The 23,260-nt window shown below is 41.7% G+C and overlaps 2 protein-coding genes across 2 annotated transcripts; one reads left to right on the top strand and one right to left on the bottom strand.

The window, feature by feature from the left end:
• Positions 1-9,311: 9,311 nt before the first annotated feature.
• fgfbp3 (fibroblast growth factor binding protein 3) lies at positions 9,312-13,488 on the top strand. Its single transcript, XM_005806110.2, has 3 exons — positions 9,312-9,417; positions 12,026-12,299; positions 12,631-13,488. The coding sequence occupies exons 2-3, from the start codon at positions 12,031-12,033 to the stop codon at positions 13,073-13,075; spliced, it is 714 nt and encodes a 237-aa protein (XP_005806167.1). The 5' UTR covers positions 9,312-9,417; positions 12,026-12,030; the 3' UTR covers positions 13,076-13,488.
• Positions 13,489-16,463: 2,975 nt separating this feature from the next.
• Positions 16,464-18,705, bottom strand: LOC102218801 (tripartite motif-containing protein 16-like). The gene is made up of 2 exons (XM_023327907.1): positions 18,632-18,705; positions 16,464-18,552 (listed from the first exon to the last, which is right to left on the bottom strand). The coding sequence occupies exon 2, from the start codon at positions 18,511-18,513 to the stop codon at positions 16,828-16,830; it is 1,686 nt and encodes a 561-aa protein (XP_023183675.1). The 5' UTR covers positions 18,514-18,552; positions 18,632-18,705; the 3' UTR covers positions 16,464-16,827.
• Between the last annotated feature and the right edge of the window lie 4,555 nt (positions 18,706-23,260).

Here is a 23,260-nt window from a genome sequence, read left to right as displayed (position 1 = left end):
CTAAATCTATTTGAAATTTCTAAATCTCCATTAAGGATTTTAAATGAAAAATTTACTCTTGAACATAAATTCAGATCCTTCATTAGGAACAAATCAGGCGTCCAGATCTTCACATGTTCAGTCAGTTTATTTTCCTTAATAGAAGCTAACTTTAGCAGTGACCTTAGCATTGACCTCAGTCAACCTTCATTTTTTATCTATGGGTTGGTCAATCAACCTTTGCTTTGATCAATGAATTTTCGCTTTTATATTTTTTGTTTCTCTTCTTATTCTCGCTGTTCTACATCACAGCTTAGTGTAATTTATCGGACTTATTTTGACCTTTTCCTAACAAACTACTAATTGACCTGTAAGACTATTTCTTGTTTTTTCCTGTTAAATGAAGCTAAGAGGATAGAACATGAAATAGTAATAGTTACTTTAATAGTAATATAAAACAAAGTAGGAATAATAAATTGTTCAGTAAAACAGACTCTTCATTTTCAACACGATCAGATGTAATCCTGGAACGTTTTATAGATGAATGGAAGTGAACAGGCTCAGGTCTGTAAGGCGGTTTTGTTGTCTGAGTGTTTTTACAGCAAGTCTCTGGTTGTTCTTTCATCTTCAGTCGGTGTTGAGTTGAAACGGAGCGAAGCTCTCAGGGCGCCGCACCGTGACCTCCGGCCGCACCGTGACCTCCAGCTGGGCTTTACCGCAGGCTGAGGCTTCACATCTGATTCATACCAGAATATTCTGATAATCTCTGAATAAAAATTATATTAAGTTCTCAAAAACAAGTAATTTCAATGAAAGAAAATCAATTAACTCGAAAAATTCTGTTGGATTATATTTTGGAATGAAACCAGATTTTGGGATGAAACCAGATTTTGGGATGAAACCAGATTTTGGGATGAAACCAGATTTTGGGATGAAACCAGCCTGTTCAGGTCGGGATGTTTAAAAAGGAAAAATCATTTTTATTTTTCCTCTGAACTTTCAGTCTGTGAGCCGAGCAGCTTTACTTCCTCTGATCTCTGACTGCACGTCTGTTTCCAGTGACTCCAGCCATCAAGCCTCCTGCTAGAATATTTACGACATAATGAGATTTTTCTTTTCTTTGACACATTGGAGATGAAAGCTGATGCAGCCTGAAGCATTTCTGATCCGATCCGCTGCAGATTCACTTCATTCCTTCTTTGTTTTAGTTTTGTTGCTATAAAATTTTAATTCTCCATCTTCTTTTGTTCTTTGGTGTTAAGTGAAATAAAAGAATCATTTTCAGTAAAGACTGAAGCACATTCATTACATTCTTCATATTATTTTGTTTCTTAGGGACTTTTAGTCTCAGAAAGCTGCAGGAACTTTTCTGCAGCCGAACAGGAATCATTGCTATTAAACAATAAATCAAAACTGCATGTAAAGATTACGTGGTGCAGACTAACGTTTCCCCTGCAGACTCGCTGAGATTTTGGCTAAAACAGAAAGATAAACCAGTTTATATGCATTTGATGTTGATATATTTTAAGATTTTCATTCATTCATATTTCAATAATAACAATAAACACTTTATTGGTCCAGGATGATCCTGAGGAGATGCAGCGTTTCTTCATCCTCACAAAAATACAAACTAAAACCGTTTAAAATAAAATCATGAAAAAAACTTGAAACTTAGAAATACAATAATAAAATTATACAGATGAAAATATTTTGGTAATTTTTTAAAAATATTGAAAATATTTTTGAAGAATCTTTTCATTTGGCACTTTGTGACATACCATGAAACGGCAGTTATTATTTTTGTGAAAAGTGTTTTATATCGGGATAATTAAAGTGAGGAAATAAACCTGGTCAGAGAAATGACAGAAATTCATTAATTCCAGAAATTAATTTTTTAAGGCATTTAAAAGTTTTAAATTAAAACATTTACATGAAAAATTTTTCTTAAAAAATTTGTTTTGAAACAGGCTAACAAGCTTCTCGCCTCAATTTATGTGTTTAATGAATTATTGTATAAATAATATTCTTTTCATGATGTTGTAAACATATTTAGTCTTTAACTTGGTTTTTAATTTGGTATAAAGTTCTTGATTGTCTGTGCTTATGCATTTCTTCATCTGTTATAACTAATAAATTGATATCAATATTTATCTATAAATTATGTTTGAATATAAAGATTATGTTTGAGATTTTTGTTACCAAACATAAAAACCATCACAGCAATCTGTTGAGAGTAAAGAGTGTGTTTGTAGAGCAGCTGAGCTAGCATGTAGCACGATTACAGAGTGATGATCTGCGGCTGGAGGAGTTTTCAACGACAGGCAGCTCTTCATCCTGCGTTCGACCCGTTCTGCCTCTGATCGGGAAGCGGCCCTCAGACCCGGCGGAGGTCACGGCTCCCACTTTTAATCACTGCAGTAATCAGAGCAGAGCAGCAGCGCTGATTGCAGCTGCCACTCCGCCGATGCTCAGAGGCAGAAAGTGGACTCTTCTGTTTGCCGTCAAGGACTCGGGACCATCACCATTCAGCTAACGCACACAAACACTCTTCATCCCGATGAGGAGACAGGAAAGTCACCTCAGAGCTTCATCGGCCAGCTGGCAGCCAGCAGCACTAGATCACTAACTAACACTTGATCTACAAACACTAAGAAATCACTGAACTGGTTTTAAATCTGCTGGGCTCCTTCTGGGAAAATCCACCAAATCAAATGAAAAGTAAATAAATATCTTGTTGTGAAAACGGCTTCACTATCGGCTCAGAGCCGTTTGTCTCAGATGAATCAGTCACTGCTCTCATCATCGCTGCGTATATTTTCTATGTCATACATGATATTCCTGGAATTTCTGGTTCTGTTGTGTATTTCCTCCCATTAAAAAGCAGTTGTTCCTTCCCACTGTCACCACATTCTTGCTCAGGAAAAGGAATCGCAGCAAAGACCATGACTCTCTGTCTGCTGGTCAGAAAGACATTGTTTGGAGAACAAAACTAATTTCAGTTTTAGTTTTAATTAATTTTTATGGCTTTTTAACCAATAAATGAGTTTCTTATTTTCAATTTAGCTCATATTCTTAAAAACAACCAGCAGGGGGCGTCAGAACCCAACAACAACGCTGAAACTCTCTACCGTTTCTTTTCCTCTATTTTAACCCACACCAAACAATCTCTCATCATTGTATAAAGTAAGTACACCCCTGTCAGTCACATCAAGAACCAGGCAGTCGGACGTTAAGGCGTCGTCGCCCATTTTGTGATTGATTTATCCAAAAGTATCAGAACCGTCCATCAACTATATGGTTCCAAAATGCTTCTGCAGCATCAGTGTCCCTCACCACAGCAATAGAGACGGAAATGATCTATAAATTCATAAATTCAGGAAAATGTTTAGTTTTGTTGAAGACATCCAGTCTGTCGGGAGCAGATGATTTTTAAAATTTTATTCAGCAAACGGTGCAGCTACCGACCTGGACAGGTGGAAATATTAAGCTCTTCTGTCCAAACCTTGTTCTAAAAGTTCATTTTTACTGTTCCAATAATAAACCTTCAAACTTTCTGAACCTCCACAGACAGAAATCAAACTGAAAAAAATGATTTTCATTTTATTTCCACATATTTGACCTTCTGCAAAGGATCCATTTTAGAAAACCAACAGCATCTATAATTTAAAACTACTTTATAACCTTCTAGTTTTCTAAAAGTTGGGAAAAATATATTTGAAGGTTATTTGATGACAGTTGATGACACATTTAATCAAGTTTCTATAAAGCATATAAAAGTTTGTAAAGGTTTCTAAAGGTTATTGGCATAATTAAACTGTGATTAAATAAATAATTAAACCCCATCAAATGCAGGAGTGACGCTTTTGGCCCCGCAGGATCAGGTCCAGATCGACTGTCTCCATAACAACACTCTGCCAGAACTGAGTGTTGTTATGGGGAGTACTGGGATTTACTGGGATTTTACCAGCAGCTTACAGGATGAAATGGTTGCAGCTAAACTGGATCTTTTTCACTGTTTGTTCTGTAACCTGAAAACAGATCATGTTTCTGATTGTCTGCTGGTTTCAATGAACCTAAAGGTCTAAATGAATGATTTTTGTTCATTTACCTGATCATTGTGTTTCTGATAAGGTTCAGTTAACGTCTCTCTTAGGTAAAGTAAGAGCAGAGAAGTTTTCCTGCTCTAAAACCAAGGAAAGAGAGATGTATCCGACTGAAAGGACTCAAATAATCCGTCCATTCATCCGTTAAAACCCGGCCTCCTCTGATGTCCTTTTACCAAACTGTAATAAATGATGCTGCCCAGCTTCAGGACTCTTGGTGAAAAACAAGGTGACATATTTGTTGCTGATCGATCCAGACTGGGCGGAACGGCGCGTTTTCTTTGCCTCAGTTCATCCTCCCTCACCAGGCAGATATTTGGCAGCGGTCTCTGGAGGAAGGAGTTGGGATCTGCGTGGAGGCCTGAGCTGAATGAGAAGGAGCTGGCCGCCGACCACCGGGTGTCAGTGGGGGGTTAAGCCGTGACCCAGATTCCTGCAGGAGTCTTTGTCCTGCAGCCGAGAGAAGATCCTCCCCACCGGCTCCTCAGAGAGCCGAGGAGCAACCAGAGACACAACCAGCTTCTGTCCTGGAGGAAGCAGGAAGCTGGAAACGGCCCGGTTCAGTTCATCAACGGTAATAAATCCATTAACATTTTAAAGGTCAAAGGTTATTCTCATTAAGACTCATTATGAATTAATGGACACATTAACATGGTTTTATCTGAGGTTCCCAGTCGGGTTCAGATCTGACCCGAGGTCCGAAATGACAACTTCATCCCCTCCACCTGGTGACACACTGACCGTTACCCTGGAAACCCACAGATCATCAGCAGCTGCGTTTACATTACAGATGTGCAAAACTTTGCCAATATTCCATGAACGTAAAAAAATACAAACAATTTAGCAATTCTTATTTCCATCAAATAAGAAACGCGATTAAAATCACGTGAATAAGTTTGTTCACTCAATAAGTATGGAGGAAATTAAAGGGCCTAAACTGATGGAATATATAAATGAAGAAATGATACAAATTCTCTCTGCTCACATGTAACTGGTACCAGGGATCCGGACCCGTCAGCAGCAGATGAAGCTGAAAAATGTAAATGTAAATGAGAACACGATGCAGTCTGTTACTCCAATTTCTCTCAGCTTATTTATTGAACAAACCAGCTCATTTAACTGTCAATACAGCCCAATTTATAGTTCAGTAATTTACTGTACATATTAGACATATTCAATCATTGACATAAACATCAGCATCAGCTTTCCTTAAACCAGAAATAATCAAATAACATCATATTTTGTCCCAATTCCCTCAGGTAACATGTACCTTCAATTCACTACACTTTATATGCATATTTAATCACACAGTGACATATTTAATGAGCATGTATCTAAAGTTATTGTAAACTGGCAAAACTATCTTAGAATTCAAACTACTTTAATTAAGTGAATGTATTAAATCACAGTTTAACCTTTCACCAGAACACAAATAAACCCTGGAGCCTGATAACAGCATATTACTCTCATACCACGGAATATATATTATATATCCCAACTTCCTTTATAAGCGGTTACTGTTAGTGGTTGCACCTACAGTATATATCCCGCTATTACCTGTATATATCCCGCTATTATCAGTATATATCCCGCTGTTATCTGTATATATCCCGCTGTTATCTGTATATATCCCGCTGTTATCTGTATATATCCCGCTGTTATCAGTATATATCCCGCTGTTATCTGTATATATCCCGCTATTATCAGTATATATCCCGCTATTATCTGTATATATCCCGCTATTATCAGTATATATCCCGCTATTATCAGTATATATCCCGCTATTATCAGTATATATCCCGCTATTACCTGTATATATCCCGCTATTATCTGTATATATCCCGCTATTATCTGTATATATCCCGCTATTATCTGTATATATCCCGCTATTACCTGTATATATCCCGCTATTACCTGTATATATCCCGCTGTTATCAGTATATATCCCGCTGTTATCTGTATATATCCCGCTATTATCAGTATATATCCCGCTATTATCTGTATATATCCCGCTATTATCTGTATATATCCCGCTATTATCAGTATATATCCCGCTATTATCTGTATATATCCCGCTATTATCTGTATATATCCCGCTATTATCAGTATATATCCCGCTATTATCAGTATATATCCCGCTATTATCTGTATATATCCCGCTATTATCAGTATATATCCCGCTATTATCAGTATATATCCCGCTGTTATCAGTATATATCCCGCTATTATCTGTATATATCCCGCTATTATCTGTATATATCCCGCTATTATCTGTATATATCCCGCTGTTATCTGTATATATCCCGCTATTATCAGTATATATCCCGCTATTATCAGTATATATCCCGCTATTATCAGTATATATCCCGCTATTATCAGTATATATCCCGCTATTATCAGTATATATCCCGCTATTATCTGTATATATCCCGCTATTATCTGTATATATCCCGCTATTATCAGTATATATCCCGCTATTATCAGTATATATCCCGCTAGTATATCCGCTATTATCTGTATATATCCCGCTATTATCAGTATATATCCCGCTATTATCAGTATATATCCCGCTATTATCTGTATATATCCCGCTATTATCAGTATATATCCCGCTATTATCAGTATATATCCCGCTATTATCTGTATATATCCCGCTATTACCTGTATATATCCCGCTATTATCTGTATATATCCCGCTATTATCAGTATATATCCCGCTATTATCTGTATATATCCCGCTATTATCCGCCGCTACATTGTGCTAACCAACTAGCATCACGGCATGTTAGCTACTCCCGCTAGCCGCTGCTGGCTCCGAAACACAACAAAACTCTTTCAATATCTTTCACACATTGACACATTTCCTTAAACATTTCTCGAACAGTACCAAATAATCAAAAAGTACTTTATTAAAACAAACTTGAAGGTTATTCTCACCTGAAAAACAGCATGTAAATGAGCACACAGTCTGTTACTCCAATTTCTCTCAGCTTATGAGAAACGGCAGAACAGGCAGCTCCGAGTCTCCATGCGCCACCTACTGGTGAAACACCATTACTACACCCATCGTCATTAACCCCCTAAACATTTAAAGAAATGCATGCTCCTTTTTTCTATTGTGAACACACACCCGTGGGCATCACACAGCCAAAACGGGAAGAGATTTAATGCACATCTGTGGAACCCAAAGCATCACATTTACATCGTTACAGAAATCCAAAATCTCTTGACTTCTACTTCTGACATCAGTTTTTTATACCAACTCTACTGGTGTGTATTGGGAAGCTTCGACCAATGGCGTTACTGTCCTCCATTTGCGCAGTAATGGGCTCTTTGCTCCTCAGCTTCCGCGTTCGGGGGAAAAGCGGCTCAGTCGTTTCCGATCTATTGCAAAAGGCTCTTTCCACTGGGTGTTTGCAGGGCTTGTCCAAGGTAACAGCTAATGATGAACATCGAGCCGAAGCCCCGACAATAAGCTGGAGAAAGGTTTTAAGATGTTCGCCTCGTTATACACAGATACGAAGGTGAGTTTTACTTTCTTTAAACTTTGTGGCTAACATTAGCTTTAGCTTATGCTAGACATTTGTCTTGTAAAAATGTGCTATTTAAGTATCTAAACATTTTTCATTCTTCATTAACGGACAATGTTTTTACCTTGTTTTCAAGTATATTACGTGGTTTATTGTCGTTAGTGTCAGAGACCAAGTAACGGGGATTTTACGGTTCAGGCTTTTTGCTTCTGAAGCCTGAGGAACAACAAGCCCATAGCTTAACAGTAGAGCAGCTCTGGTGTTACTTAGTTTTATTAGTTTAGGATGTTTCTAGTGAAGCAGGACGGTGTTTCCAGCAGTGTGTACAGGCGGGTCAGTAGCTCGGCTGTCTGGCTCTGGTCTGCTCTCTGGTTCCCATAAACTCTTTCAGGCTGAATACAGAAGTGAGTCCATGGAAATAACACAGGAGGCTCCTTTACCTTCTGCTTTAGGCTGAAGAAGTTGATCCGGAGTGAAGTGAAGGCTGTAAACTTTGCTGTGCAGCGTTAGCTTTAACTGGTAGCCACGAATATTTACAAGCCACCGTCTTCTTAATTCAGGACTGTTTGGAAATCCATGAAAACTTAAAAGCCCTTTATATTAGGAAGACAGTAATGTTCATAGTATTGTTTTATCTGCATCTGAAATAAGACTTTGTCTTTTCTAGCTGTCATGGTAACTCAGAGCGGAAAAAAGAGAGCCGCATTTGCGCATGCGGTTGTGACGTCAGCGCGGCAGGTGCAAAGAGCCCATTCTGGCTCCGTTTTACTGGATGTGTATTTGGAAGTTCCCAGAATTAGGAGTCGACCTCCTGGAATGAAATCTGCTCCATCAGAAGAACAATTAGTCACGCTGTTTGCTCCTCTCTGTCCAGCAGAGGTTCTTTCCCAAGTCTTGGGCTTTTATTGAAAAATGTGAGTTGTTTCTAAATTATTCTGTTTCCATCAAGCAAATTTATTTTTCTAATTCCAATTTGCACGATTTCATGGTGAATGGACAGCAGCTGGTGAACTGATCCTGGATTGAGGAAGTTGTTCTTGGTTTCATGTTGAACCAGAATCAGAGGCTGATGATGGAGGAGATTAATAAAGCTTTAATCACAAGGAAAACTTACAGATTATCATCATGTAACCCAGAGGAGATTAATAGAAGAATCCAGAGAGGAAAAATGAAAACAAAAGGAGGATCCAGGAGTGGAAACGATACTTTACTGTCTCCATTTATCGCTCTGCCTTAAAGAGCAGGCTGAGGACGTGAAGCAGACGACATCGTGAATAATCATTGTGAATTGAAAATTGATTGTGGATCGAATTGTGGCACAAAAATCTGGATCAAATTGATTCCCACGCATTGTGTCGCTTGTCTGTCACAGAGTACAGAGAGTCGTAGAGAAATGTAGATATACTAGAGAACCTGAGGGTCATGTTTCTGAGCGGTGGGAGAACCTGCTAACCGCTCCATGAACGGATCCAGGCTGGATTCCTGCTGCAACCCAACAGCAACATGCAGCTCCTCCGAGGAAACACTGGGAGAAAAAACAGCTGAAAGTTTGAATTATTGTCTGTGTGGCCAATAAAGAGAAACCCTACAGACTCTGTTGTTGTTTTCTCACAGATGCTTTCTGAGGGGGGTAAATGTGGAGGGTAAATGTGGGAGGGTTTCTCAGGGCAGTTCTTCGAATAGCCCCCCCCGGGCCTCCTCTTTCTCCCGCTCCTCCTTTATCCTCGTCTCCTGCCCTCTTTTATCTGAGTGTCTGTGGCCCCCAGGCTCTCACAGCGACTCCGACCTCTCAGCAGCATCCAAGGGTAAGAAACGACAACAACTGCCTCTGCTCTCTGCCTGGTGCAGACGGAGAGTTATGACTTATTAACAAGAATGATCAGAATAACGGAGATCAGAGAGGATTATTATCGTGCTGCTTGTCTTTGTTTGACATCTGGTGACTTTCTCTGCTCAAACGTTCATTCTTCACAGCAGAGAAACTCTGAGAAACTCCAGAAAGGTTTTTGATTTTAAAAAGATGCATTTCGTTTTGATTTTGCAGTTTTCTAGAATGAATTTCTTCCTAGTGGGAGGGAGGAACGGTCCAGTCTGGTTCTGACTCTTTTGTTGCACTTTAACTTCCTGAAGCAGCTGAATCTGACTGAACTGAATTGGATGAATTCTGGATTTTCTCTGGATTTTGAAGATAAACTGTTAACTATGCTAACTTCCAGTAACTTTTGCATCCAGTAAACACTAAACTGTAACATTCACTATTCTGGTTGGTTCATTATTTTCTGTAATTATTTTTCTGAGTGGAATGAATTCATCATTTATTTGATTGCACAAATTCACTACATGAAGCAACGTACCTTATATTGCAGTGTGTGGACTTTATTACTGATTTACATGTATCTTAGGTTTGGTGTAGAGTTTATAGGGTCCTGCGGTGAGGTATGGTGGTTTGTTATGATGGGAGAGTTTTGGGATCCTGGGTTGACCCTCCAGGAGTCGGCCGTCATTAGAGACCTGAAGACTCAGGCCTAGATGAGGAACCCAACTGACAGTGATCGAATCACGGTGACACCATGATGAGACGTCTTCTAGTTACATCATAACCCATTGTTGTTCCCAGTGTGACCAATAGGAATGGATATGTGGCAGTAGAAATGGTTCTTCCCTCAGTCTGTGCCTCAAACAGAGGAGGGAAAATATCTTGGTGTCTTGTGACGGTGGGACGGAGCAAGAGATGGAGATTTGGTTTAGGAGCCTTGTGTGAGGTAATGTGAGTGGTGCTCCTCTTTAAGAAAGGACACAGGATCATGGAAACGGAGGTTCCTTTGTTTGTTTGGACTGAGCCTTGAGAGACGGGGCGGGACGTTGCTCCCTCCATTTCCTCTGGAACCTGCACCATGAGACGACACTCACTGACCCTCCTCCAACTGGAAACTGGGAAATGTGTGCATAGTTTGTACATGTAGACAAACACACATTGGTTAGCCATGTGTGCACAAAAATGTTCTATTTTTGTTGCTGTCATTGCTATCTGTTGCCATGTAATGGGTTTCAACCCGGTTGGCAGAGACTTCGTCCTGTTGCTGCTGTTTGTTTCCTGTGTGTTGAGCCCATAATGCAGGTGTTTGGACATCTGATCGGGTCGCCACCTGGAGGAGGTTTTCTTGGCAGAACCTCCTGGGAGCAGAACCTGAGGCAGATCCAGAACTCACTGGTGGTACTTTCTATTACTCTGGAATCCCCAGAATCAGCCGGAGATCATCTTTGAATCTTAGATTCACTGCTGGTCCTCTTACCTCCATGATCTGATCTCAGATGAGAGAAAGACAATGGATTAGCAGGTGGATGAAAACAACATATTTAACCTGAGATACTGTGGTAATAATGTCTGTATTTTAGTTTGTAGCTGAATCCTGACAGACGTTCCAGACTCCAGTCCTTAAGGGCCGCAGTCCTGCAACCTTTAGATGAGTCTCTGCTGCACCACCTGAACAGAATAATTAGGTCATTAATGCTCTGGAGAACTGATCTACACATGGAGGAGGTAATTAAGCCGTTTCATTCCAGTGTTTTGTACCTGAGGCACATCTAAAACCTGCAGGACAGCAACTGGAGGCCTGGAGTTTGACACCCGGTTTAGATTATGGATTATCACATTAGGATGACCTAGTTAAAGGCAAAGTGCCCCTTTAATGAGGTTTCTATCTGGTTTTCTGTCATCAGTCCCTCCACATTATGAGCCACAACCTGGATCTTATCTCTTTATCAACAACCGTCACCATGGAAACCCAAAGTCACATCAAGCCCTGGATCCTGGCCAGGCTCTTCTGGATGACACCAGGTTGCAGCTAACATACCTAAGCTAACTAAGACATGGTGCTACACCAGTATGGTGCTACTGCCATGGTGTCACATATCTACCTCAGTACCTCAACATCTGAGTCTGGAGCATTTCTGTAGGGCAGCACAGCTGTTGAGGGAAAGGTTAAGACCTTAAACACAGGACCAGTGTGTCCAGTTCTCCTGTAACTGATCCACATCATGGACATGTTCCCCAATATGCTGCCACCATGAATATAAACCATGTCAGCCTGACACCACATGAGTTTCCACCATTAAAACTTTCCAGTCTTTGTCACATGTCATAAAACGCCGTTGGTTTTTAATCATTCCTGAGGCTCTCGACAACATCCTGCAAGGCCTTTCATGTTTCGCTCAGATCTTAATGTCTTGTGGGCTTTTCATCCTGTGTGAACTTTAATATGTACTTGGACCAATACTGGTTTTACATGGTTTGGTTTAACTGAAGCCTTCAGTCCAGAAGGTACAAAGGATAAGTGCTTCCAGATCCAGTAAATAGAAAGAACTGGAGAGGAGCGCAGCCTTTTTAACAGATATCTTCTGTCCCCTCCTCAGCCACCATGCGTGCTGCTCTGTGCTGCTGTGTCTTCCTCCTCTGCCTCGTCTTCCTCGCCGAGGCCAAGCGGACGCCTGGTCAGGACAAACGGGACAAACCTCGCCAGCCCCAGTCGTCGCCGCCACCGGCCCGGAGGTCCAGAAACCGTTCGGTGCTCAGTTCCGGAGAGCTGAGCACCAAGCAGGGCCATCGCTGCACATGGCAAACATCTGGTGAAGGTCTGGTGAGCCTGGTAGTGAACTGCTCCACAGAAAGCGAAGGAGACGCAGAGAGGTGAGGCCAGACGTAGAAACATGACAAAAAGCTATCAGGTCTATCAGTTATTGATATCCTGCACAGCTTTGAGCTTCATGGAGCGACGATGGCAGTGAGGAACAACAGGAGTGATCCGTACATCCTGCACCGCGTGTTTGATCCGAGAAGGCGGCTTGCCTTGACAAAAGTCTGCTGAAGCAGGACTGGTTCAGGGTGTATCAATAACAAATGGTTTTAAAAACGTTTCGGTTCATTCTTTGGTTTAAACTCGCATCCATTGCAGCAGCTCTGGGCCTTTCCTGCCTTTCAGTGTCCTGGAGTCCAATCATCTTCTTGTTATTGTTCCCAGGTACTGGTGTCGTTATGCTGGTAAACCCAATCTCTGCCAGGCCTACAGCATGAAGTCCAGCCAGTACTGGAAGCAGCTGGTGGGAAAGCTGAAGAAACGGGAGAACGCCTGCGAGGGAGAGAAAGTGCTAAAGGCCAAAACCTGCAAAAAGGCGCCTGGCGAGGCCCACATGAAGCTGGCTCAGCGCAGCGGGGAGGAGGACAAGAACGCAGCGAAGGAGGGAGGGAAGAAGAAAGGAGAGGCCGGAGCGAAGAGCTCCGATGGAGGGAAGGTGGAGAAGAGAAAGAAGAAGGTGAAGGAGGATGAGGCGGAGAAAAAGAAGCGGGAGGAGAGGACTGAGTTTGACGACGAAGGAATGGTGAACGACATGGAGCCGGTGCAGACGTACTGCAGCGACGGCTGGCACTCCGTCTGCTCCTTCTTCGTCAAGTTTTTTGAGGGCTGATTAAAGAAATTAGAGAAATTTGTTTTTTTTATTGATGATAGTGTGAATTAAATCTGAAATCAGTGGAGGGAAGTTGTGTTTTAACCTTTTGGGGAGTTCTGTTCAGCTCATTTCTAAGGATTTGTGTAAAATTTCTCAAACTGCTCTCTGAAGGTTAGAGGAAAACCAATTTAATTCACATTTGATTGAGAATTTTTGGTAATTCTGCATATTTTTTAAGGATTAATTGTTAGATTAATACATTAAAATTAACTACTCTGTAAACCAAGTTAGTTAAAACAGATTCAGTTTGAATCTGCAGTAATAACCTGATGAAGTGAAGTCGTGTTTTTAGTGTTTTAGATTCCTGATGTTTAGTTTTGTGATGTTGGGCTGTTTTTAACCGACATTAAATAATCACCATTGTTAACTGAGATGATGTTTGTGGTCAATAATTCAATTCTTTTTGTGTCGATACCAGTTTCTAACATCAGACTAAAATCTTCCTGAACGTTTCTGTAGATGTTTTTTGTCATCTCTGAGTTTCAGGACGGTTTCCCGATCCACCCACCTGGTCGCCATCAACTTCTCCAGAAACCTCAGAATCGTTTCAGCAGCACACCTGTTGAAATGAATGGGTGATTCATTTCACATGAAATGGATGAAATAATGAGGTCATCAGTGGGACTCTGGGCTACAAGCTCAGATGTTAATTATTCAGCTGATTTAGGCGGTTTGGGTCAGAATCAAACCCGGCAGGACGCGTCCAGAACGGAGAGCCGTAAAGTTACACAATAAAAAATTAACAGCAATATTTTCAGTTCATTTAACCTCTGTGTTTTTAATTTTCTGTTATATTTTCACCTGTAATTCATATGTTTATAAATGTGATAGATCCAAACTAAATATTTAATTCCCATGCTAAATATTTAGTTGACAGACTAGACTAAATATTACATTTATAAACTAAGGCTTCAAATGATCAACAGTCTCCAGTGAAGATGAACGAGTCATAAACACACCATCAATAATATTATTGCTACATAAATAAAGTTCACTCTGATTTAAATAAGGTCAATAAACTGAATACTTTAATTCAATTGTTTTTTTAGGCTGTATCAAAATTGATTTATTTGACTAAACTCCAATGGAAAAACTTTTTCTCATCAGTCACATGATCAACAGGATGTTACTACTGGCAGAAACCACGAAGAAGAAGACAACAGGAAGTGGAGGAGGATGATGGCGCGCCATGTTTTTTTAATAACTTATCGCATGAACAAACATATTCACATGTCATTTTAAGTGCATTTCTTCTGTCATGGAAACACTGCGTGTTTCTTCGACATTAGAGGAATATTGACAAAGTTTTGAGGACGTTTATAACAAAAACTCTGCTGCAGTTAAACTGAAGCCAGGTGAAAGTTCACAGAAGAAAAAACAGAAACCATAAAGTTAACAGCAAGAAGGAGAAAGAGTGAGAAGTGTTCAGCAGCCTGAGTTCATAGTTCTAGTTATAAACAGATCAGAATAATTACAAGCTTTATCACAGGAAGGTTTTCAGTCTTAAAGGTTTAGAAGACGTCTGAGGACTCGGTTCTGCTGTGGATCCTGATCTGATGTGCCTTTAAATGTGGCTGTTTGCTGCTGAAAGCAGTGAAATAAAGGAGTGAATGCTTGGGCTGAATCCAGGATGTTGTGTAATGCTGTGAACAGCAGCATCATTCTCGGGCTCGGCGGCCCCTGCAGGCTGAGAGCTGTTTACATCCTGGTCATTTCATCTGAATGCCAATCAACGCACTCACTTCCTGCTTCAGCCGCTCTACTGTAGCAGATTCTGCAGTTCACTGTTTGTTTTTCACACCAGGCTTCATGCTGGAGTTCATTCATCTGAATGAATTTCATCAACATGTTTGTTTCTGCAGAACAAACGATGAAAGGAAGGAAAACAAGCCGTCAGGTGAGAACCAAGAGCTCCACTTATTCCTGGCTTTTCACGTCCAAACTCCAGTCCCCACATCAGAACCCCAACTCCCACTTCACTTCTCCACAGTGGCCTGATTGTCCCTGAACACAGAAACACAGAACCGGGCTCTCCGACCCCAGGAGGAGGCAGCAGGGGTCAGAGCATGAGGCCCCCCATGCTGGCCGCTGGCCGCCTGCCGCAGAGGCTCTGGCAGCTGCTGCATCGCCTCACATCAGCTTTTATTCCCCAGCTCTCCTTCAGATTCAGTTTGTCCTCCTGGTCTCTGCTGGAACCGACCAACATGGACCCGGAGGGACGTCCTGGTGGGACTCTGTCCTCTGTCTGAAGCAAGTTCTTTAGTTTTAAACATAATTAATGCTGGAGAAAATTTAAGTAACACCTCATGTCATTATTAAAATGTTTATAAGAAACTTCTAACGTGCTTAAATCATAATGAACTGATATAAAAATGTAAGACCAGGCCTACAGCTGCAGTATGTAGCTGGTATAAAACTTTTTTTATGTATTTATAGAAATTGTCACCATGTCATGGAAGTTTGTTATGACAAAGACAATCTGTCAAACAAACTGAGGTGATCTTCCTTCTCCTACTGCTAACTAGAAACAACCAATCAGAGTCTGGAGGCGGGTCTTAGTGCTGTCAATCATCCTTCATGTGGCGATGCTCATCCCTCCTCCTTCTCTCTGCTACACTGCAGCTTCTCCCAGTCAGCAGAATCTGTTGTGAATGCTAAGGCTAGTTAGCATCATGTTTTTCTTGTAATATTAAGTTGTTTTTCCACCATTAGAACATTGAGTGTGACTGACTGACAGGTTCTGCAAGGTTCGATTCCACATCCCAGTGGATTATCTACAGGTGGGTCACAAAGTTTTAAAATTATACTTATAAAAGCTAAACTTTGTTTTTTACTCCAGAGTAGAAAAGCAAAGTTACAATGTTGGCCTGACAGCCGACAGTAAATCTCTCCTGGAAGCTCGTGGTCATTTTCTCTGCTGAGGTTCAACACTCTTAGAGCAAATATTCACAGAAATATTTATCTGTTCTGTTCTTTGATGGCCAATTAAACCAAAGACCGCCTGCAGCAGAACCAGAACTTTCCTGAGATCAACAGAAAGTTCTTCTTCCTGGTATCCTATTGTTGGACTCAAATCTCCTTCTTCACGAAGCTGCAGCTTCTTGTTCTACACTCAAGAATCTCTGCTGCCCCCAGCTGGAGAAAGTTTGTAAGTGCACATTGCACTTTATGGATGACTTGAAGATCCATGATGTGAGTTGGGCTTAGTGAGCAGCTTGTCTTCTCCAGCATCACATGAGACTCTGATAGAAATATTTCTGCACTTTAAATGAAAAAACTCACAATATACTGTGAAAACAAAGAGAATAAATTTCAAATTTCTCTGTAAACAAGTTGTTTTATTGAAGAAAGCCAAAAGAAACAAAACTAGACATTTATTTTCCTATCTAAATCATAGAAAACAGAATCAGTTCTAGGTTGATGTTAGTTTTAGTTTCTTCTTTTAATCACAATAAAGAAAACAGAAGGAAGTTCAGTTCACTTCAGTCTCAACTGATTTAAACAAGAAGAACATTTTTTCTGCAGATCAGAGGAAGAGAAACCGGAACATTTAATACATCAATACAAATATTAAAACTACGCTGTTGGAGCCCAGAGACGTTCAGATTCTCATGAAAAAAATATTTCTGACATTTAAGAATGAAAGAAACACCAAAAGATGAACAGAACAACAGCGCAGAAACTTCAGAACCATGAACCCTGATCAACAATCAGAGAGAAGACCTAGTTGGGTTTACAGAACAGAACTCTGCAGATGACTCAGAACCAACTGCAACTCCAGCCAGCAGCGGCTGAGTGAATCTGGTCTGGACTCTGTGGATCAGAGTCATGGATTCAGAGACGCTGTAAAAGGACAGAAGACCTGCTCCATGGTCCAGGAACACTCCCACTCTGGAGGGAACTGGACCTGAGACCAAGGTCCAGATGTTGTTATGACCAAATTGTAATCTGGTTTGTGAACAAATTAATGCCCAAGATTTGTCATCACCTCCAAATCCACATTCATTTCCACCTCCTGCTCTGCTGATATTCTTGTATGCAGCTGCTAAGCGAACTCTCCCAGTCCACTCCACCTCCCAGTAACAGCGTCCAGTCAGACTCTCTCTGCCCAGAACCTGAGGCCATCCGGTGAATCTGTCTGGATGAGTAGGATAAGACTGACGTTGATGCATCGCTGCCACCTTCCTGTTCCCCTCTGATAGAATCAGCTTTGTGTTTGCTGTGTTTGGATCCAGGGTGATTTCACATGAATACTTAAAGAATCCAGCTCTGCTCTTTGGTTCTGGTTCTGGTTCTGACAGTAGAAAATCCACTTCAGTGACCATCAGTGATATGTTTGTCCATGAGTCTCTCAGGACGTCCATCATTAAGTCTCTGAGCTCTGACACAGCTGCTGCCACGTCCTCAAAGTGTCTCAGAGGACGGATGTTGATGCTGGATGAGTGTGTAGACTCACTGAGTGCTGGCAGTGAGGGGTAGTTGAGGAGAAACTGGTTGTGATCCTCTGTGTGTGAGAGCTGCTCCAGCTCAGCGTCTTTCCTCTTCAGCTCAGTGATCTCCTGCTCCAGCTTCTCCTGAACATCTTTGAATCGACTCACTTCAGTTTCCTGCTGGGATCTGATCTGCTGCTTCACATCAGAGCTTCTTTTCTGGAGGAGACGGATCAGCTCACTGAAGATCTTCTCACTGTCCTCCACTGTTTTATCAGCAGAGTGATTGATGGCCTCCACCTCCTGTTGAAGCAGCTTCACATCTTTCTCTCTGTCCTGGATTCTCTGCTGGATGTTTCCTCGTCTCTCCTCCAGCTCTCTCTGCCTCTCAGTCCTTTCTGCTGCAGCTAACACTATGTCGTGGTCTTTATGTTCCTCCATTAAACAGATAAGACAAATACACTTCTGATCAGTGCGGCAGAACATCTTCATCACCTCGTCATGCTGAGAGCAGATGTTCTCCTGGAGGTTCTTGGACGGCTCCACCAGCTTGTGTTTCTTCAGTCCAGGGACATCAAGGTGAGGTTGGAGGTGATTCCTACAGTAGGAAACCAAACAGACCAGACAGGACCTGAAGGCTTTCAGCTTCCTCCCAGTACAGACATCACAAGCCACATCTTCAGGTCCAGCATAGCAGTGGTCAGCAGGAGCAGCTGGGAGTCCAGTCTTCTTCAGCTGCTCCACTAAAGCTGCTAGCATGATGTTTTTCTTCAGCACAGGCCTGGGTGTGAAGGTCTCCCTGCACTGAGGGCAGCTGTGGTTTCCCTTCTGATCCTCTGCATCCCACTGGGTTCTAATGCACTTCATGCAGTAGCTGTGTCCACAGGAAGTAGTCACCGGATCCTTCAGTAGATCCAGACAGATGGAACAGGAGAAAGTTTCTCTGTCCAGCTGATTCTGCTCCATTTCTGCTCTCAGTCATAGCAACTGTGTGAGTTTCACTTCCTGAAAACAGAAACTGGGTTGAGCTCTGCTCTGCAGATCACAAGTCAGAGCAGAGATGCTGCAGCCAATCAGCTTTGACCTTCAGCAGCTGTTGGATCTGCCCAGCTTCAATCAGGAAGTAGAGGGAGGAACGTCAGGCTGAGGGAACGTCTGGAAGATGATTAATCCATGAACGGTGTAAGAAGAGAGTCGGATTGTCCTGGTTTAGTAACTGATGGAACAACAACAGCAAGTCATGAGGAGAAAGTAACAACGTTTGTGCTGACATTTTCCAAGATACATGTTACAAATAATATTAGTGAACAATAGAGGGAAGGTAGAAACCTGATTATAAAATGAGGAAATAATTTAAGAATGAGATAATGTCATTAATATTTATATTTCAATGGGTGAGTTAAGATCTGCTCTGGAAAGCTAAAATGGAAACTCTATGATCAAATCTGTAATATAGTAAGTGAACTTAGTGAATATTAATCTTATTGAATTTGTATAATAAAGTATGAGATTGTGAAACATTACATGAGAGAAGGCTGTTGTGGTACCAAAATCTGAGAAAGATTGTGAAACTTTTATGTTTCAGTTGTTTTCTCATTGACATGTGATTGGTTACATTCATGCTTCTGAGTATGCAAATCCCTGCAGGGCATTTTTCAGCAGAAAGCTAAAGCTAGGGTGATGAAGTCTTTTCCCCACAGTCTGTGGGAGTTTTATAGCGGCAGAAACCAGAGTGACCCACATGAACATCATGGATCACAGGCGTTTTCTTCTGTTTTGAACAAAAAAACTGAGAAAATTAAGACTTTACGTCGACTACTTTAGTAGTGTTCAAGTAGGAGCAGAGTTGAAATAGCTCTGGAGTCTGCTGGGTAGGAAAAAAGGAAGTTCCGTTCAAACACTGTTGAAGCAAGAACTGTGACATCAACCCAACCTTGGGCCCCGCCCCTCAGCGACCCTGAGGGATCAGCCCATCAGGAAATGTCCCGGTTCTCCCGGTGGCCAGTCCGGCCCCGGTTCAAGTTGGTTCTGAACTCTTTCACAGTCACCTGCTGCCAGCAGAGATCAAGCTCAGTGCTGGTTCACTTTAATGGTGACAATCTGCAGCTTTCTGTTAAGATAAGATAAGATTTATTTGTCATTGTCATCAGCAGATTACAATGAGATTGAGATTTGCTCCACTCGAGTTAAGATGCAGGTTATGTGTATATACATAATATACAAAGATAAAGAAATAAATAGTACAAAATGAGAAATAAATAGACATCAGTTTTTTTTAAGATAGATAGAAAGGTCTGTTAAAAACTTCCAAGCTAACATTCATCTCAACACTTTCCATAATAATTTCAAAACTATCTGAATTTTCAGCAGAAAAAAATTATCTGCAAAGTGTATAAATGATGAAGCTGTCCTGAAGGCTCACAGGGTTTGCTAGCATCCATCTCACCACTAGAGGTCGCTGTTGGATCACAGTAGGATTAGAAATCAGAGGAAACATTTTGAGTTTTAAATGATCAGATCTGATTGAACGATTCCTGTAGGTGAAAAAACCATGAACAGATAAAATGTTAACAATAATTTTATCTTCTGCGTCCTGAAACGACATTAACTGGTTCTCCATTTTACTGATCTTCAGAACCATGTTGAACTGAACTGCATCAGAACCAGATGATTTTTCCTCACATCGTGAGAGATAAATGAGTCCAACAGGTTTGGCCACTTATCTACCGTAAAACACACAATCCGTCGCCCTGCTGGGCGATTCAGACATCAGGCGCTCAGCAGAGCGGATGATGAAACATTCAGCGGAAGTTAAATGTCACTTGTTCCCAGCGCCAGTTTCACCAGCAGGTTTTCACCAGGAGAGACGAAGTGAAGTCAGTAAACAGAGGCGGCGCTGCTGCCTCCATGAACGTCTTTCTACTCTCACCAGGTAAACATGACACAAAGAAACGCAGGATGATGGATGAGGCTTTGCTTTCTGAGATACATATTCATATCTTCATTAATATCTGATTAACACAACCAGACTTCACTGGCAGTGCAGCTCAGTGTACAGAGGCTGAGTCCACATCATTTAACAGGTTAGGATTTAGATCTGGACTTTGACTAGACCAATGGTCTGCATCCTGCGACGATGTTCAGTCTGTTTGATGAGCAGTTCAACCAATTATAGTGGATTATAACCTGGAGGTATAATCCACCATAATTTATAATCCACTATAAATTATAATCCACCATAATTTATAATCCACTATAAATTATAATCCACTATAATTTATAATCCACTATAAATTATAATCCACTATAATTTATAATCCACTATAAATTATAATCCACTATAATTTATAATCCACTATAAATTATAATGCATCCCATAATATCTGGCTGGATATCCAGGTGGTTTAAGGGGATCGGAGTAAAAGGTTCTGAATTTAAATTCGAATCTTATGAAGCCCCAGCGAAACTCGCTGATGTTCGATCAATGAGGAAAACAAACGACTTGACCTTTGGGAAAGTAAGGATTTTCTTTAAAGCATCTGCTTTCCCGGCAGGTTCTGTGTTTATGGTGAAAGTCCAGAAAGCCATGTGGGGTTTCTGTTGACCCCTGATGTTGACCCCTGATGCTGGCCCCTGATGCTGGCCCCTGCCTTATCGCCTGATGTTTGCACAAGCAGCAGCTTTGCTCCGATATCAGCTGACGTGTCTGGAGAGTAATGTGTCCTACTTAAAGTCTGGGTGAATGTTCCAGCTGTGTTTGTCCTGTGGGAGTGGGGCTGCAGGAAGTGACGTTAAGGTGGGATCTGTGAACAGAGGAGACGCTGAAAACCTTCCTGAAGGTCAAACTGGCTGACCAGTGACCAACTGGGGCTCAGGCTGGGATCAGCACCAGTTAAACCAGTTCAACATCTACTTTATGCAACATGGAAAAACCTCCAATATGAACATAATTACATTTCTTATTTAACAGAAAACAGCAGCTGTGAAACTGTGTTACTTTTAATTTAGTGGAAGGATTTAAATATTTTATATGATTATTACTCAAATGCATACAAATAACTGCTGCCACGTAAAATGAACTTCAGCGTGAAAAACAGAACTTTTGCCCCAGAGATTTCTGTTCTTATTTTCTGAACAGATATTGGTCAGAAATCGGTTTAATGAGAAGTTTCTCTGTGTTCAGAGGAGATTTCTCTGCTGACTGTCCGTCCTGCTGCCGCCTCACACCGCCGGGTGTTTCCAGAAACTCAGGCAAGGCTCTGCTGTGGTTTCATCAGAACCAGAGGTTCTGTTCATCAGGAACACGTTCAGCCCAGTGTGAGAAAAATGAGCCGTTTTCCCACGACCTTCAGGACTGATCAGCGCCTGAACAGGTGTTTCCATTCCTCACCTGATTGGAGCTTTTCAGGCGGCGCCACACCTGCCGTCCGTCTGTCTGCTTGCTGCTTAATGAGATCAGACACAAGACAGCTGGATGGTTGTTGTGACAGGATCTGATCGGATGCATCCAGATGAAACGTTGAATCGACTGCATGAGAGGAACAAAACGCTTCTGTTGACTCAGTTTACTTAAATTTCAAATGTATTGCTGTGAAAAGCTGGAAGTGTCTGATTTTAAATCCCAGACGCTTCAGTTTAGGAAGCAGAGAGGAAAATCCAGTCCAGGCTAAAAGAGCAACGCTGCATCAAACACTGATATTTATCGAAATAAAAACCTGAAGACAAATTCTGCACTTTTTAACCAGCTAAATGAACGGAGACGGTCGGGTCTGCAGGACTGAAGGTTCATTTTTCCAGCAGCCATTTTGTTTTTAACCGGCACTGTCCTGCAGAACCCGACCAGAATCATCAGTTTTTGCCAGTCGGGCCTCCAGCTGCAGGCCTTCCTCTGGTTTCAAGCCCGGCCTCCTCGGACCAACAGGACCGGACTTGTTTGTGAAGAGTCATGGGGGTGTGTCCCGGGTTATGTAAGGTCGGGTTGTGACCCACATTCCTGCCGGCGCTGCCAGCTGGAGCCGAAGTGAAAATGGAAAACCTCATACCACGGATCACGTAGGCAGCAGGCCTGATCCGACCCGATGTAAACACAGACACACCTCTACGGCCCGCTGCAGCGGCCTGCACGGTTCTGATCAGGGTTCTGATCAGGTCCAAAGGCTGCTGCAGTTCTGGTTCAGGTTCTGTTTAGATCCCTGCAGAAACAACCAGATTCCTGCCTGATCGTCATTCTGTGTGAACTTACAGTGCAGAATTATCTAACGCTGAACCGTCAGCATGAAACCCAAAGCTGCAAAAAACCTTCGGGTCACGTCCAGAACCTTCTGCCAGAACCTGCAGTCAGAGGAGCCTCTGCTGATACAGGAGATTTTCTTACTGGTGAACAATTTGCCAGATGAAGCTGCTGGCAGACAGGCGTCACCTTTCCGCCTCTCAGCTCTGCAACCTGCAGCTGAAAATACCGACTGAGCCGCTAATCCTGTCAGAGGAGCCGTTTGTTTTCCTCTGATCGCTCAGCTTGATTGTTTCTATTTCTGCAGCTGTTACACAGTCAGGACCTCTCTGGCATCTCTAGGTCAAAGGTCACACTAACGAACAAGTAATCCAAAACAAGGCCAAACTATTAATAATGGAGAAATTCTGTGAGAGGTTTTGACAAAAATCACAGAAATCTGATTAAATAGTTAAAAAATAAGCAACAAAACAGAATCAGGAG

This window comes from Xiphophorus maculatus, chromosome 22 (genome assembly GCF_002775205.1).
Source record: "Xiphophorus maculatus strain JP 163 A chromosome 22, X_maculatus-5.0-male, whole genome shotgun sequence".
Lineage (NCBI taxonomy): Eukaryota > Metazoa > Chordata > Actinopteri > Cyprinodontiformes > Poeciliidae > Xiphophorus > Xiphophorus maculatus.
This window is presented reverse-complemented; position numbering and strand designations above follow the sequence as displayed.

Bases quoted from the DNA above. Each gene is read 5' to 3' on its own strand.
- fgfbp3 (XM_005806110.2), top strand. From the start codon at position 12,031: ATGCGTGCTGCTCTGTGCTGCTGTGTCTTCCTCCTCTGCCTCGTCTTC. The intron at 12,300-12,630 runs GTGAGGCCAGAC...TATTGTTCCCAG, and splicing joins AGCGAAGGAGACGCAGAGAG to GTACTGGTGTCGTTATGCTG.
- LOC102218801 (XM_023327907.1), bottom strand. From the start codon at position 18,513: ATGGAGCAGAATCAGCTGGACAGAGAAACTTTCTCCTGTTCCATCTGT.